This window comes from Sceloporus occidentalis, unplaced genomic scaffold (genome assembly GCF_023333645.1).
Source record: "Sceloporus occidentalis isolate IW3139 unplaced genomic scaffold, rSceOcc1.0.p SCAF_128, whole genome shotgun sequence".
Taxonomy (NCBI): Eukaryota; Metazoa; Chordata; class Lepidosauria; order Squamata; family Phrynosomatidae; genus Sceloporus; species Sceloporus occidentalis.
Window position 1 is genome coordinate 568,785 of NW_028317108.1, and position 16,764 is coordinate 585,548.

General features: G+C 41.3%; 1 protein-coding gene across 1 annotated transcript; it reads right to left on the minus strand.

The window, feature by feature from the left end:
- Positions 1-857: 857 nt before the first annotated feature.
- Positions 858-15,910, minus strand: LOC149281699 (stress-induced-phosphoprotein 1). Its single transcript, XM_089499031.1, has 15 exons — positions 15,635-15,910; positions 13,728-13,808; positions 12,848-13,057; positions 10,033-10,174; positions 9,795-9,936; positions 9,440-9,608; positions 8,415-8,541; positions 8,087-8,189; positions 6,172-6,292; positions 5,799-5,895; positions 3,727-3,851; positions 3,314-3,350; positions 2,319-2,422; positions 1,167-1,339; positions 858-930 (listed from the first exon to the last, which is right to left on the minus strand). The coding sequence occupies exons 1-15, from the start codon at positions 15,908-15,910 to the stop codon at positions 858-860; spliced, it is 1,980 nt and encodes a 659-aa protein (XP_089355157.1).
- Positions 15,911-16,764: the final 854 nt, after the last annotated feature.

Consider the following 16,764-nt stretch of genomic DNA (forward strand, 5'->3'; position numbering starts at 1 on the left):
TGTCTGACCCATCTTCAATAGAAAACCGCTGCTGCCGCACTATAGAACTGAAGGAAAGCATTCCGCTTGCTGCATGACTCTGCTGATCCCTCCGGGGATAGCAGGTAAGCACTTACTCTTCTCTACCCTACCTGGGGTATAGCAGGCTAGAGCACATGGCCTACCCCCTTCAGAGGGTGCCCTAGTGCTGGAAGACAATCCTCAACAGAGAACCAGGAAAAACACATGAGGGAAGTAGAGGAGAGGGGTAGGCCCAATCTGCCTCTAGAAGGTAAAATGGAGAAAATTGCTTCCGGTGGAAAATAGATGTTTTAGCCCCAGAAGGAAGGAGCACACAGTTTTTTGTCCTACAACATTGGCCATTGTATACAGAAATGTTGGCAAACATGTTTATTGGAGCAAAATTAAATAAAACCACCTTTTTCTGTAGATCTGGAGGCCAGTTCAGCTGTTGCCATGTGATATTTAGAAGACTACACTAGACTGAGTTGATTCTTTATAGCATAGAGGCTTAGACACACTTTACTATAGGATAGAGAAGTTTCATTTTTGATAAATAATAAAAACAAACCAAAATGGAGAAAAATATGTATTGGAGGACAAATATAGTAAACATTTAATGTCATTGTCACATGCTTTTATTATTATTACTACAAGAGAGGAGGAAAGAATAAGTTGAATAGATAGATCACATAACTCACTGTACCCTTTCCTCCCATAATTATATTAACAGACATGGTAGGACTTCTTTTCAAAAAGATTTGTTTGAGGAAGGTTTAGGAACACAAAAAGGATTCCAGGTATAAGGAGGGGTGATCAATGCTTAACTCGATTTACAGAGGTGAATGCAGAATTAATCACCGGATTGCAATTAAACCAACATCCATCAGCTTCTGTATTTTCTGAGCAATAACTGGATTCTTTAAATGTCTAAAATGGGAAGAAAGACAAATGACTGTACTAACCAAAAAAACGACTGTCAAGACATATGCATGCATGGTCCAAGTGTAAAGCAATAACCAAGGAACGCATAAAATAAGAAATAAAAGTGCTGCGGGAGGATGGAGGAGCATTATCTGTTTAATACTAGTTCTGTGTATTTGTACAGGTGGCCTTTTGTAATTAACATGAGACCTAGATCTACAGGGAAAGTCTGCATGACTTACTCGCTAAGTGCTTGTGGGTCCTTCTGCATCTGCTCCAGTATAAGTCTCATGGCTGGGTCACTCATTATCTGTTGTACATCAGGATCAGCCATTGCTCTGCGTTTCACATCCTCTGGACTGTCGTTCCTATGGTACTGTGACATCATGCATCTCTGATAGCCATCAACAGCCTCCTGTGTGGTTTGGTTCAAGACAGACAAGAGTCTCTAAAAGTTAGCTTGTGACATTTTAGAGGAGAAAAAAAAGCCAAGGCAAATGTAATATAAAGCAAATGTAATATTTACTAACAGACAGACAAAGTCAAGACAAAGCAATGGAAATTCCATTCAATACATGGTAATGTGTTTACAATGCACTAAAGAACATCTTATGTCTGTTTTTTCTTTTTCTTTTCAAAAATACATTGGTCCATGTATCCTTAGGGTAAAAAAAGTGTCAAAAAAAAAAAGAAAAAAAAAAATCAGGTTATCATAAACATGCTAAGTAGTTGTAAATAGGTACCATTAACAACCCTATCAAGCACAACCTAAACAATTATAACTTCCAGGATGTAAGATTTGCATCTTTTTTTTTTGTGTTTGAAAAATGTTTATTTAAACATAATACAGTTGTCACGTTGGAATAACTGCTCGAGAATATTAATTTAGAAAAAAAAGAAATGGCCTGAACATAAGACTACCCTATAGGACAAATGTCTTAGTAGTAAATATTAATTCACATGTAAACTATTTGTTCATATTTAACCCCTTAATGACAAAGCCCATACATGTACAGGCTCAAAATGCATTGTTTTCAATGGGTTTAGGGACCGCCCATTGTCCTTAACCCCTTCCGGACCCGGGACGTACCTGGTACTTCCTGGTCATATGTCACCACCAGACCGGGACATACCAGGTACGTCATCCCCAAAAACCACCCCCCACAATCGCGTGATTCTGTAGGCTGAAAACGCGATTACCACAGGCAGCTTCAGGAAAGGCCCCATGGCTTGCTACACCAAATGCACATGGACAATTGTATTTTGTATTAATCTGTGTTTTCAAAGTGTATTGTGGGGAATTGCACACCAGTCCCTATAGCAGCTGGTGTATTTCACTGGGCTCTAAAAAATATTTATTATTTTATATACGTTAAAAGGGGCCAGACCCATACCTTACAGTTGGAATCAAGATCAAGAGCCTTCTGATAAGCATCCATAGCTTTGGAGTAATCTTTCATAGCCTCTAAGGCTGCCGCCTTTCGAGTATAGCCTTTAACTGGGAGGGAAAAAAAGCGTCAGTCTTAAAATACATGAAATAAATTGCCACTATGTAAAAGCTTGCCTTTTACTTTACTCTTTCAGCAGCTTACCAATGTCAAAATGCTTCTGTAAACTACTACGGAAGTTCTCATACACCTTCAGATGGTCTTTAGTTAAAGGGGAACTCTCCTATTACTCAAGTAGTAATACACAACTACAGACACTTAAAAGTATGTTCCACACCTTGCATGCTATTTAAAGCATATGATGGCTGAGTGTAACCTTATCAATATTTTTTCGATTTAAGTGCAGCTATTCATTAGAATCATCTACACATTTTGGACAGTTGTCTATCCCTCCTCACAGTTGGCCAAAGGTATCTTCTGTTCAGCAGTGTACATACATGAAGTACTCGCCTCCAACTGGTTTCAGTTCTGGCTTGCATAAGTTTTCCAAATCATCTGCACACATGCACGTTTGACATACCCACTGACTTCAGTGGCAGTACATTCTTGCCAGTGGACTTTAAGCTGCATCTCCACAAGGCAAACAATTTTTTAAGTAAAACATGCATATTAAAGTATATTTTAGGTAGCTTAATATTCATCAAATAGCGAAGTTATTTTTGGAAGCAGCATGATGCCATTGACAAAATCCAATGTCCTAATGTATATGAAAAGGGTAGGCTGGCCCAGGAGGCACCCCCCACCCCAATCCAATGAGGACTGGCCCACTTACAGAGGCATACATGCAGCAGTGTCACAGTAATGCAATGTTAGAGAGAATGAGAAAGTGATTGTGTATGTGTGTCAGCACATACGTTGGGGGTGCATGGGGCCAACTCTGCCATTTACTTTTTTTTAAAAATATATAAATCACGCAAATAAATGAATATGTTAAGACTTACTAAATGCAGGCTCCAGTCGAATGCACTCTTCACAGTCCTCAAGAAAGAAAGGAGGTGGTGAATTGCTTGCTCTTTAAACAATGCTGCCTTACATGTTATTTTTATTTATTTATTTTTAAAGAAAAGATGAAATTTAGGTTGATGCAAGCTATTTCAGGAAACCAGCACAATTTAATTTTCTTCATACACATGAATTCTTTAATAGCCAAATGCAGTTCTAAACAATAACCCCTGAACAGAAATGATTTGAAAAAGTTAACATTTACAATGCTGATAGCTGATATTATGGCACAGGGTTATTTCGTTTAGAGGACCCAAAAAACATGCAAAATGGACCAAAAACAAAAAAACCCACAACTTTAGCTGATTTTAGGTCAGGGGAAAAAAAAAAAAAATTCCTATAATATGCTTACCTTGAGGGCCAGTTGAAATTCTAGGAGCTTGGTACAGCACGCAGCTCTGTTGCTGTATAACTTGGCATCTTGTGGATTCCTCTTAATCGCCTCTGTGTAATGTTTCATAGCTTGAGGATAGTCTCCTACACAAAGACAGGTTCACATTTAGTTGTACGCATTCACACATTATGAAACTATGCACAATTTAGATATTGACTAGTGCTCTACCAGGATTAGAACAAGCAATCTAAGATTGCTTTCTTTGCTGAAACGGTGTTGCTTTAATGTTGAGGCATTTAGCAACAATTGCAATCTACAGCAAGGGCCCCATGTGGCCCCTCCCCGGGGTATAAACATCTGCTGTGTACAATATAGCAGAGGACGCATGATATAGAAGAGCTTAGGAGGCAACCAAATGCCTCTATCGCGAGGTATTAAGTGGCAGCGAAAATACATCCAAGGAGATTTAGCCTCTTGCAAGATGGAGGCGACCATAAAAAAAAAAAAAATAAAAAAAAAAAAAAAGATTTCCAAGAGGATCTCTCCAGAACAATGGAGCCCAGCTTTCTAATCACACTGTGATTAGTAAGATATATAAAAAAAAAAGATAAATTTAAACAAAAAACACCATGACAAACCTACGCATGGGTAGTATCACTGTACTCAGGAGATGTTGCTGAACACATATTGGGGTGTTGTGAAGTGACATATGCCAGGAGCTATAAATTTATACCTGAAGTACAATGTGTGAAGAAAAAAAGGAGGGATCAGCCAGCCTCCTATGTAGTTGCACTGCCTGGGTACAGCTGCTGTCTGGACTGTGATTGATCAGCAGCTTCAGATTTTTTTTTCTTCCAATTTTAAATTACTGCCATTAGGCAGTGGTCAGCTCCAAGGAGGGAGAAGCCAACATTTCTGCATGCTACTATTGTAACCTCTGACGCCATGTGAAATAAGATATCAGCGGGCTAGCATGCAGGTAGTAAATACTGATCCCAGATGGCATTAAGGGGTCAGGGACTGAAAATCACTATAGAATACACCATCAACCCCCCCATAAAAAATTTACAGCACATAAGAACCATCTTGTTGTAAAACCACAAACCATATTTTGTGTGCACTTTGTTACTGTTTTCCCTACAATGGAGTCATTTGCCTCTTAGTCACTGCTGATCGGACTACAGCTGTGAACAATCCCCTCAAGCCCATACCATCTTCCTACATTTTCAGTAATATTAAATTACGATACCTAGTTTATACTACTTGGATTGCCTTTGCCTTGTGAAACTTTCCGATGTCTGTACTGTCTATAATAACCCCTTAAGGACAGAGATTTTTTATTTTTTACTTCTGTACCCTTCATGACAACGGCTGTTTTATGCGGTCCTCATGTTTAGCTGTAACTTTATCTCTCATTTACTGTACACACAAAATTCTATATTTTTTATGACCAGGTCTTCCTTTACATATCAAATATGTTTATCATATGCAATTTACTATAAAAAAAAATAAAAAATTATATTGTGTATATATATATATATATATATATATATATTAGTCGTCGTCCCCCCTGATTTGTAAATCCTTACTCATCTACAACAGCTAATGAAAAAACCTGCTAAATAGATTTGAAGATTTGTTCTGACTTAAGAAATACCCAACGATTTTGTTTTTTTGCAAGTTATACGGCAATTAGTGTAAACAGAGAATGTTTTCACAAATCTGGTCATTCTGCCCCAAGTCCTATTTGGGACACATTTGAAGCCAAACAATTCCATTCAACCTTGTCACATTGCGTTAGTAAGGGCTTCATTGACTTGCATAGTTGTATGGTGTACCAAGAGTACTTAGGAGGTACTGGAGAGACCCCCTCTTGGGAACTAGATTATTATTTATTTATTTTTTTTGAGCGAACCACCGTCTTGGGAGAAGCAAAATCTCTTGCTCCGAGAGGTCACAAGCACCACTGCAACTGTGTTTGATAGCTTTCTAAACAAGCCTAACCTCATGACGTGCCAGGCACGTGAATTGACGACGATGGGTTACAAAAAAAACACACAAATACGGATAAGGCTGTGCCAAGGGCTGACCTTTTTGGAAGCATTCATTTCCCTTATTTTTTTCTTCTAGTGCAAGATCTGGATTAACGTAAGCAAGACGCTCTTGTTCCTTTAGAATTTTCTCTGCCTAGAAAGTGGAAGAGTCAATATCCATCAGTGATAAACAATATTCCCTACATGCATAAGACTAAGACCAGCAGAGCTGCTAAACATTGGCACTTTATCCCTGTACTAATATGTTTCCCTTTACCTAATTGTAGTAAAGGGGAAGACCCACTGAAATATTTTTATTCTTCTTGAATACAACAAAAAAATGTAGATCAGCACTGACAAAAACCTGGTTTTATCTCATTTAGTTGTATTCTTTAGGTATTAAGTAACCCCGCATCTCATTTTTGTCTACCTGTTGGCATTTTTTTAGAACATCTGGTGTCCTGTGCTCAGCCAACGATTTGTTGTAGAACTGTATTGCCTCCTTGTGCTTCTCCTCCTTGAAGTATGAGTTTCCAATACGTGCGTAGGCTCTGCAAGAAATATTAAATAAAGCAGTACTAGGACAAATTTGCACAAAAAAACAAAAAAAAAAAACAAAAACAAAAAAAACAAAAACATTGCATGTGTCTCTTTTGAGTATGAACTTGTTCAGTTTTCTTTTCACCCCCAGAAGATGGATATGAACGTTTGAGGTCCTTACTTTGGCGACCTTTATGCATGGAATCTGGCCAAAACACTGCTTCTAGTGTTTGTGACACACTATATTGTTTTGTTTCCTCCCATTGTGTTCAAATGAACTGAAGTGGATCATTTATCTTTATGTTTATCGTATGGCATCTATTTATTTGTATACACCTTGTACATATTTTGTATTTTACATATATTTGTAGAGAGTACCCCATAAGTTGAGTTTTCATAATTTTAGGCATATAATAATTTGAAACACCACTAGCACCAATTTGCTACTATATGCAATAGGTTCCAAAGTACAAGTCTATCACCACCAATTGGTTATATCAGATCAGTTTTTAGAAACTAGTAAAATATTGTAATCAGTAACTCAGACATACATTTTCCCCAAAGAGAAATCATTTTTGTGAAACTGCCATTTATACGAATATCCTATTCACGCGCCATTTGAACAAACAAATGGATAACCCCTTACCACACATGTGCATGTTCATGTTAATGCTATTAGTATGGTCCTGCTAGCTCTCCTTTTATGGCCTTTGAAGGACATCTGTTGAAATAACTTGTGTAATATCAAAAGGAGCTTAGTGAAAAGTCAGATATTCTCATGTACAATTCAGTACAAAGGATAAAATGTTAAAAAGTTTTGAGGAGAGGTCTTATGATGGAAAAATCGGATAATTGCCTTAATACACTAGCACAGATTCCATAAGATTAATTAAAACATTGTTATTAAACATGGGTAGTTACTTGTAATATATTATGTGAGGTATTAGGATGAAAACAGCAAGTACTTTTTAACCCCATCTTTACCTAGGGCACCTAAAAACCTTTTTCAGCAATGTTTACAGTTTTCTCACCCATGCACCAACACCAATATATTAAGGCTGCAACTATTACTTTCATAATCTATTAGTTGGCCAGTTAATTGCCACACTGCCTCCCAGATACACCAGATATGCCTTATATCCCCTATATGCCTCCCTGATATGCCACTGTGCCTCCCCAGATATGTCAGTGCCCTCTGATATACCTCTCTGCCACCCAGATATGCCCTATACCCCCCAGACTTGCCCCCCCCCCCGTGCTCTAGACTCCTTGGTGTCTAGTAGGGGCAGCCGGTGAACGTCTGCACGATGCATGTACACAACTTCTGCTGGTGACTGGCACTTCCGCTGGAGCTTCTACGACTGAGCACCGGAAGGTCATGCGACGCTGGTGCTCCATCATAGAAGCCCCAGTGGAAGTGCCAGCAGTAGCGGAGGATACATTCTCGCCGGGGCTTCTATGGTGGAGCAGCGGAAGGTCATGTCATGCTAGTGCTCCATCATAGAAGCTCAGGCTTAAGTGGAGGACAGTAGCGGATGATGTCTGTGCTTTTGGTACATGCAGCTGCTTAGGTTGAGGGAGGTAAGAGGAAAGCAGAATTCTAAATTCCTCATACTGGTAAAAAAAAAAATAAAAAAAAATATAAAAAAAAAAATGGGTGCATCATGCAGAAAAATAAACTCCTGTATGCATTTAACATGAAAATAGTGCTGGAATACTCCTTAAATAAAGATTGGCCTCCATTCCAGTGATACGTTACACCCCCTCCCTATACCATACCAAAACGCCCGCAAAAGATGACTCACTTGGCAATTAGCCGGTAATCCTCTCGATTTTCCCTTCCAACTTCAATGGCTGTCTCACATAGTTCTCTGCACTTATCATAATCTCCTTTTTCAAAGTACACAGCTGTAACGAAAAACCCACATCTAGTTCATTAGTGATTACGATAACAATACAAAATATAAACTATACATGGAGATCTACCCCATTTTGGGCTGACCTTTTGTTGCAAGCAGGGGCAAGGTCAATAACAAAATATGTCTCCATATAAAGCAAGACATGGTTATATTTTGAGGGAGGGAATACTAGACTATACATGAGTAACTGAAGGGCTGCCACATGCAAACTTACCTGCCTGGTTAGTAATGTATGTCATGTTGGTTGGATCCAGTTCCCGGGCCTGTCCATAATGATTCAAGGCTGTCTCAAAGTCTTTCTTTTTATAGGCTTCATTACCCAATTCTTTCTCCTTCAGAGCCTGTATATAAACACAAACAAAAAACTATTTGCTACAGGTTTGTAAAATAATGGTTGAGCTTTTCATCATGATGAGCCAACCCAAGTAAGCTTCTGCTGCAAGAAAAGCTGAACTGGCGTGGCAAAGAACAGTTAAAAACTGTGGCGATTTCCAAGAAATCCCTCACATGCATTATGCAGGGAACACTTGTAGCTCACATTTTCTTGCATTAGATGCTCATAGAGGTTGAAACATTTAATGCAAAGTGACAGCAAAATTGAAATGCTCAACCTTAGGCAAACATCTAGGTTTGATCATCTTTTGGTCAGTGAATTGTGGTATGAGGTCATTTAAATTAGGTCCTCCATGCACATGTACAGCCAGTGTAATAGCAACACAATGGCAGAACGTGTACACAAAAGAACCACCATTTAAAATTGTAAGGCAAGTTAATCGTTTGTACAAAAAAAAAAATATTAGCGGTTTAATCACTAAAGGGAAAGTTGTGGTTTAAACACATTGACCACCCTACACATTATACAGGGCCTAATCAGTCCTAGGTGGAGCAGCCTGTCAATATTGACCATTCACAATGAATAGTGATGTTACAATTCTCCTGCCAAATGTCTCTATAGTGAGTAGACCCCTGAAGTATAACACCTGTTAGGGGCTTCAAAGTAGAAGCTCTACTTCCAAAATTTGATGTATCCGGGAGAGCAAATTTACGGATTGTTGGGTATGTTGTTGTTCTTTATCCCTGGATCTATACTTCGACAACCAACAGATCTTTAACCCCTTCATGACAAAGCCCGTACATGTATAGGCTCACAATGCATTGTTTGTTTTTTTTATAGGTTTAAGGATAACCCATTGTCCTTATGGGGTAAAGAATACAGCTACAGAGGAGGAGGTCACTTACATGTTTCTTGTTCTCAGGAAGGTCTTCTTCCATTGGCTCAGGTTTTGCTTCTTTCTTTGGTTGAGGCGGTGCTGGAGCGGGAGGTTCCTCCTCCTCCTCCTCAACATTCCCAAGGTCAACTCCCAGTAGCACGCTTAAGGTTGTCATTACTCTAGGGTCTTGTAGCTTTCTGGAGAGTTAAAAGCAGGAAATGCACCTAGCTCAGTCAACTTCTGCAAATTAAAATGTACCACTTACAGGCAATTAACTTTACAAACACTGTCAATTTCCAGTCTAGCAATCTCTAATTCACTCACTCATTCTTCCACTTCTACTGCTCTGCATTGAACTTTTATGAAGCTGTGTGTTTACTCACGTGCCAAGATCAGAAGGCTTGTTCCTTAGCTGTTCTATCAGCTCCCTATAGCTGGGGTCACTAAGCAGGGAGCGTGTACGAGGGTCAGACTCCAGTTTCTGGAACAGGTTTGGAGAGTTGAATGGATTCATAAATTTCCTCTCTGGTAAGACATTAAGATAAAAAAAAAAAAAAAAAAAGTCATGATACTACACATCTGTTTAACCTACGTTGAATTAGAAGTCATATATAACAATACCTGCAAGCCTGGCCTCCATGTTTTGTAAACCCTCTTTCAGTTGCGCATTTGTGGGTTCATGCCTCAATCCTTCTTCATATGTTTTCTTTGCTTCCTCATAGCGATTAAGGAACTCAAGAGCTGCTGCTTTTCGAGAGTACCCCTGCAGGAGTTAAACATATGAAAGATAGCATACCAAACTAAGTTTTATTTTGTACTGTAATTGCTCGATTATAAAACAACCCTGATAAGACGACCCCCACAAATTTGAATATTAATTTAGGAAAATAAGAAAGCCTGAATGTAAGACTACCCTATAGGAAAAAGTTTTACTAGTAAATATTAATTCACATGTAAACTTTTTTTGAATATTTAATAAAGACTAAGATTGAGATGTACCGTATTTGCTCGATTATAAGACGAAGTTTTTTCCAGAGCAAATGCTCTGAAAAATACCCCTCGTCTTATAATCGAGGTCGTCTTCTAATCAGATCTCATTCTGCTGGGGCCAGGCTGCTTACCGGGCTTTGGTCGTGAGCAGCGTCGCTCCTACTAGCTGCAGGAGAACGGGGAGCTAGCACAGTCCTCACATAACTCTACCTCCCCCCTCCTTCCTCTGGGGGCGGGGCCAGAGAAGTTGCTCGCACAGCCGGGCCCCTGCAGAAGTCTGCGAGTGGGAGATCTGCAGTTCAGGTAAGGGGGTGGGGGAGGATTAATGTGTGAAGTATGTGTGATTAATGGAATGAATATTTAAATGTTTGAATGAGCGTGTGTGTGTGTGTGTAAGGGGGGTGGTGGTGGTAGCATGGCATAGGGAGGCTGTAATCACACTACTATCATCCCCAGGTTCCAGCATGTACTGGCTGCCTTGGCTTGATAGGAGTGTGATTGCTGTTATATATAACTATATACCTCCAGAAATGCATTTTAACCCCCAATATGCCACTCAGCCCCATGATATGCCTTTTAACCCCCTATATGCCAGAGTGGCATATAGGGGTATAAGGCATATCATGGGGAACAGTGGCATATAGGAGGGTAGAAGACATTTCTGGAGGCAGAGTGGCATATAGAGGGTTAAAAGGCACATCAAGGGGCAGAGTGGCAAATAGGGGGGTATAAGGCATTTCTGGGGGCAGAGTGGCAAGCCTGGGGCAGATGTGCATAACTGGGGGGGGGGGGCAAGTTGGCAAATAAAAAATAGATATTTTTCTCAATCATAGCTTTTATTAAATATGAAAAAATAGTTTACATTAATTAATATTTACTAGTAAAACGTTTTTCCTATAGGTTGGTCTTATATTCAGGCTTTGTTTTTTCCCTAAATTAATATTTTGATTTGGGGGGGGGGGTCGTCTTATAATCGAGCAAATACGGTATTTTTTGTTTTTATTCCCTTTTCTTGCCAACCTGCCCCCTAGTTATGCCTTGTACCCCCTATATGCCACTTTGCACCCAGATATGCCTTATATGCCACTCTGCCCCCCCAGACTTGTCCCCCGTGCACCAGACTCCCTGGTGTATAGTGGGGGCAGCCAGTGGACGTCTGCGGGATGCGCATTGACAGCCTCCACTTCTGCGGGGCTTCTATGACTGAGCACCGGAAGGTCATATCATGCCAGTGCACCATCATAGGAGACCCAGCGGAAGTGCCGGGCATAAGCAGAGGTTGTCTGCATACGCAGACGTTCACCGTCTGCCAGAGAGGAGGATCCAGGTCCCCTGCAGCGTTGCGAGGGGTCCTCCTCTCCGGCAGCCAGTAAACGTCTGTGCGCAGACTACCTCTGCTTCTGTCTGGCACTTCCGCTGGGGCTTCTGTGGTGGAGCATGGGAAGGTCATGTCATGCTGGCACTCTGTCATAGACGCCCCAGAGGAAGTACCAGCAGCACCGGAGGTTGCCAAAAAGGGAGGACCCAGGTCCCCTGCAGCACTGTGGGGATCCGAATCTTAGTCTTATAACTAGGGCTGCAACTAACGATTATTTTAATAATCGATTAGTTGGCCGATTATTTTTTCGATTAATCGATTAATCGGATAAAAAAAAACAATATGCAAATTTTTTGTTTATTTAAAATAATTTAATGAACTGGATGTTAAAAAACAACTTAAAATTTACATTAACATTCTTATTTTGTTATGATGTAATAAAAAACCAATATTTTCAAAGTACAAAAACCCAAACACAATATTTCTGAAACAAAATAACCCCAAACATTCTGAAAAGAGGTGGACTATTACTGTTCAAGAAACTTTGCACCCAGCACTTTGCACCCAGCCCTGGCACTTTGCACCCAGCACCCGGCACTCAGCACTTTGCCCCAGCCCTGGCACTTTGCACCCAGCACTTTGCACTGTGCCCCTGCACCCAGTCTCCAACTCTGCCCTGCACCCAGCCCAGCCCCCACATTCTGCCCTGCCCCCACACTCACACTCTGCCCTGCACCCAGTCTCCAACTCTGCCCTGCATCCCCACCCCCACTCTGCCCTGCACTCAGTCTCCTACCCTGGCCTGCCCCCCCACTCCCACTCTGCATCCCCTGAAACCCCACCCCCACCCCGGTGGAGCCACTCGCACAGAGCGAACCGGAAGCGGGGAACGCTCGCGGAGGTAAGTAAAAGGAGCCGAGTGCTCCAACAACGAATCGATCACTCGATTAATCGATAACGGAAATCGTCGACAACGATTTCCGTTATCGATTATTATCGATTTTATCGATTCGTTGTTTCAGCCCTACTTATAACCAAACCTCTATTTGAGAAAAAAACGTTTCTTATATTCGCTCAAATACGGTAGGTAACAGCTTTCATAACATCAGTAAACATTTGTCATCTCACCTTGCCCCAGTCAGGTCTGAGCTGCACAGTTTTGCAGCCATCTTCCAATGCTTTGGCATAGTCTCTCTTTTTGGCATAGGCTGCAGATCGGTTACTATAGAGGACATGGTTTTTGGGGTCTTGTTTAATGGCTTCGGTATAGCACCTCAGCGCCTCTTCCAGATTGCCCTCCGCAAGAGCTTTGTTGCCCTTTTCTTTTAACTCATTTGCCTAGTTTTAAAAGCATAGAACAAAAACAAATGCATATTGCTTCAAACATGAATGTGTGAACATTTCCCAGATCCCACAAAAGTTTTTAACCCGACGACGGCTCATTCAGGATAGCATAAGATGTAAAGTGACGGAATCATTGTAACAACCTGCACTCTTTGGCAAAAGTGCTATATGGGGGTATTTGCAATGTTTTATACGACTTGCTGAATTAATTGCAATTAAAACACAGCACTTATAGATGTATAACAGCTTACAGCACGCATACTAACAAAGAACACACACACACATATATATATATATACACATATATATATATATATATATATATATATATATATATATATATTATACACACACAGTATTAAAATTAATAATTTCTACTACTGCTTTCGGACAAACCTTAGATGTCAACTTGGCAGGAGGCACATCTACCATAAAGAATACATAACAGACCTTTAGAACTCTATACACAGCTTACACCATTGTAGCGATACAATCCCCATTTTAAAATAAGTGCCGCCCACAAAGCATAAGCATGAAAAGCCAGTTTAGCCATAAGACGTTACTCCCCCATTATAAACAGGATAAAGCAGTACGAACGACATATTTCCCCTTTACTAAGTTGTAAAGTCTACACCCTTACAACAGAGACAATATTAGAACTCACAGGAGTCGCGGCCCCGTCACGAATAAACACAGCAACGTTAGCTAGCAACCAACGTCTCGCTGCATCTAAATCGTAATAAGTCTAGTCAGAAAAGTAAGAAGCGTTAGATAATTTTACCCAAAGATGAAGCCACAATACCCACCAAATTAATAAGGATACATAGTGGCCGCAAACCTGTACGAAGAAGCCATCACTTGACCCAGATGTAACGGACTGTACATTTACCAATCTATGACATTTAGCCCAGGAACTAATCCTTACCGTCTCCATAACCGCTCTCTGCCTCCTGCCGCCCCACGCGTCTTTCTCGAAGCTACTAGAATATGACAGTTAAAAGACCGCCCCTCCTCAAGGGCGGGCCTCTTCGTGTAGGCCTTAAACCATCATTCATTTCTACTGACTTCCGAGTCTGCACCGTGTGTTGCCATGCGCGTGTTAAACCCGCCTGCAAAAAGTGTTGAATCTGATTGGATGACAAATCTATTATGGTCGGGGTAGAATTGACTGGAGGATTCTGGAAGTTTCCACTCCACGGATTGGGCAGCGTCACTGAGTGGCGGTTTTGATAGGTTGTACTGTTCTGTCATTGTAAACGCATCCAACAGCTACTACTTTCATTGAGAAAGCGACGTTATGACAGACATGCAGCTTATATCGCTACTATCAATTAACGCGAAGTAGCAAAATTACTTTCTTACAATTGGTATGAAATCAGCCACATGGTAAAACAACGCTATAGAGAATGATAAAGATAAAATAACAAAAACATAGAATTTGTATTATTTCTTTACCTCTTATTAATAATTTTTTAATTCTTAAGAACAGATGTTTTTTTTTATACCCTTTGTGACAAGAAAGTGAATAACGTTAAGACAATATCTTTTTTGTGATGCTCATGTTTAGCTGTGTTTTTTAACCCCTTCAGTCCCCTATGGGCGTACCGGTACATAAAAAAAACAGCATTCCTGCCGCTGCATGGGTGATCAGGCTGTTGTTTGACAGCCTGGAACCCCCCTGACAGCAGAAGCCAGCTTTGCCGGCTTTCTGCTGTCCGATCTGATGTAACAGCTTCTGGCACGAAAGCCGGAAAACTGTTACATTTTTAACAGTTTTCCAGCTTTTCGTGCCAGTTTTAACAGCGATCGGGCATTCCCACCAGCTTTTGTCAAAGTTTATAGTACCATTTTTTGTGTCACTAACAAACAACACCCTAATATGTGTTCATTAACATCTCCTAGTACAGTGTTACTACAAATGCATGAGTTTGTCTGGTTGTTTAGGGGGTAAAAGGCTACATTTGGGGCATGCGTAATTTGTTTTTTCAACCTGGCATTTTAACATGTTGCAAATTCTGCCCCATGTCCTATTTGGGACATCTTTAAAGCTGGCCATTTAGCCTATCAAACTATATATTTTGAAAAACTAGAAGCCCCAGGGTATTTCATATGCTAGTATTTAAATTATTTCTGTACACACATTTTACCACCAGCCTTTGTCAAATTTTGTGGTAGTATTTTTTGTGTGATTTTACACAGGTATGAATTTACAGCCCCTAGTATATGCTATGGCTTAAGAACCCAATATGTATTCAGCAACATCTCCTGAGTACAGTGATACCACCCATGCATAGGTTTGTTGGGTTGTTTGGGGGCTAAACATTTTGAAGGTGCACATTTTTTAAAGGATTTTGACATCTGGTCACCTGCTGGCACCCGTGATATAGGTATCTTCTAGTGTCTCCGCACCTGCCGCCTCTAACCACTCGGCTGAACGCGATAATCTCACTGGTACAATGCAGTCATGGTCCTAAGCTGCCATGTTGGCCCCTGGAAATCTTCTCCTTTCTTTCCAGTTTGACATCTTGTCAGTCTGCGCCCATGTCCCTGTGTTATGAAGCTAGTACGTACCTGCTCCCAGTGTCTCCTCTCCTGCTCGCTGACACAGAAGCAAGCAGGGTCTCTATGGCACCCCTTCCGCCACCGCCGGAGGTCAGCAGGGAGGAGAAAGCGTCCACAGGTTGCCATGGAGACGCGCCTCCTCCTGTTACCTCTTCCGTCGGGTTGCCGGCAGGGACGCCGAGACGCAGCCCGCGCGGTCGGCTCCCTGCACGCGCCGTCGGTGCCGGTGATCGGGAGTTCGGGTGATCGTGACGGGGCGCTCGCCTCTGCTTCATGAATATTCATGTCACTCTTAAAGTGACAGATATAACTTTTCCTCCTCCCCCTAATTAGGAGGGTAGGAGGATCTGCATTGTTGGAGGGATATTTAAACCCTCATTTGACACTACAACCTTGCCTGTGTTAGTGCCTTTTTGCCTACACTAGCGTTCTGAATCCTGTATTGTCTCTCTGGTATTGACTCCTGCTTGAACCTGACCTCCGTTGTTTTGCTGCCTGCCCTGACCTTTGCGTGTGACCCCGACTACTCTTTTGCCTGACCCTTTGGATACCGTTATTATTTTTTATTTTCTGTTCCTGTGTTTCACCTACTCTATACTCTGGGTGGTGAACGGCTAGTATCTCCTGTGCCCTGGTGGCAGTGCGTCCTCTCTCCACCAGGAGGCGCCGATTCTACAGCGCGGCTCCAGAACCCGTACCTCGGTCGTGACACCTCCCCGCTGCCGACAGACGTTGAATAAAAGCCCTGACCTCACAGAAACCTTTGCTCGGCTATCAGCTGTGGGGAATAGACATACTGAAAAATTATCTTTTGATGTCATCAACTCCCAACTGTTTCCATTAATCCTGGGACGTGTCACATTTTCATCCTCGTTTTGTACCCGGCACTGCCACTCTTCTGCCCCTGGGTTACTATCCCACTACATGGAGTTTCAAGATGTGTTCGATGAAAAGGGTATTGACTGCCTTCCGCCTCACCGACCATATGATTGCCCTATAGATCTCCTACCCGGATCCAAAATCCCCTACGGCCGGATATATCCCTTATCGATTACGGAATTTAAAATATTAAGAGAATACCTTGATGAACATTTGGCCAAAGGGTTTATTTGTCCCTCTACCTCTCCAGCTGGGGCAGG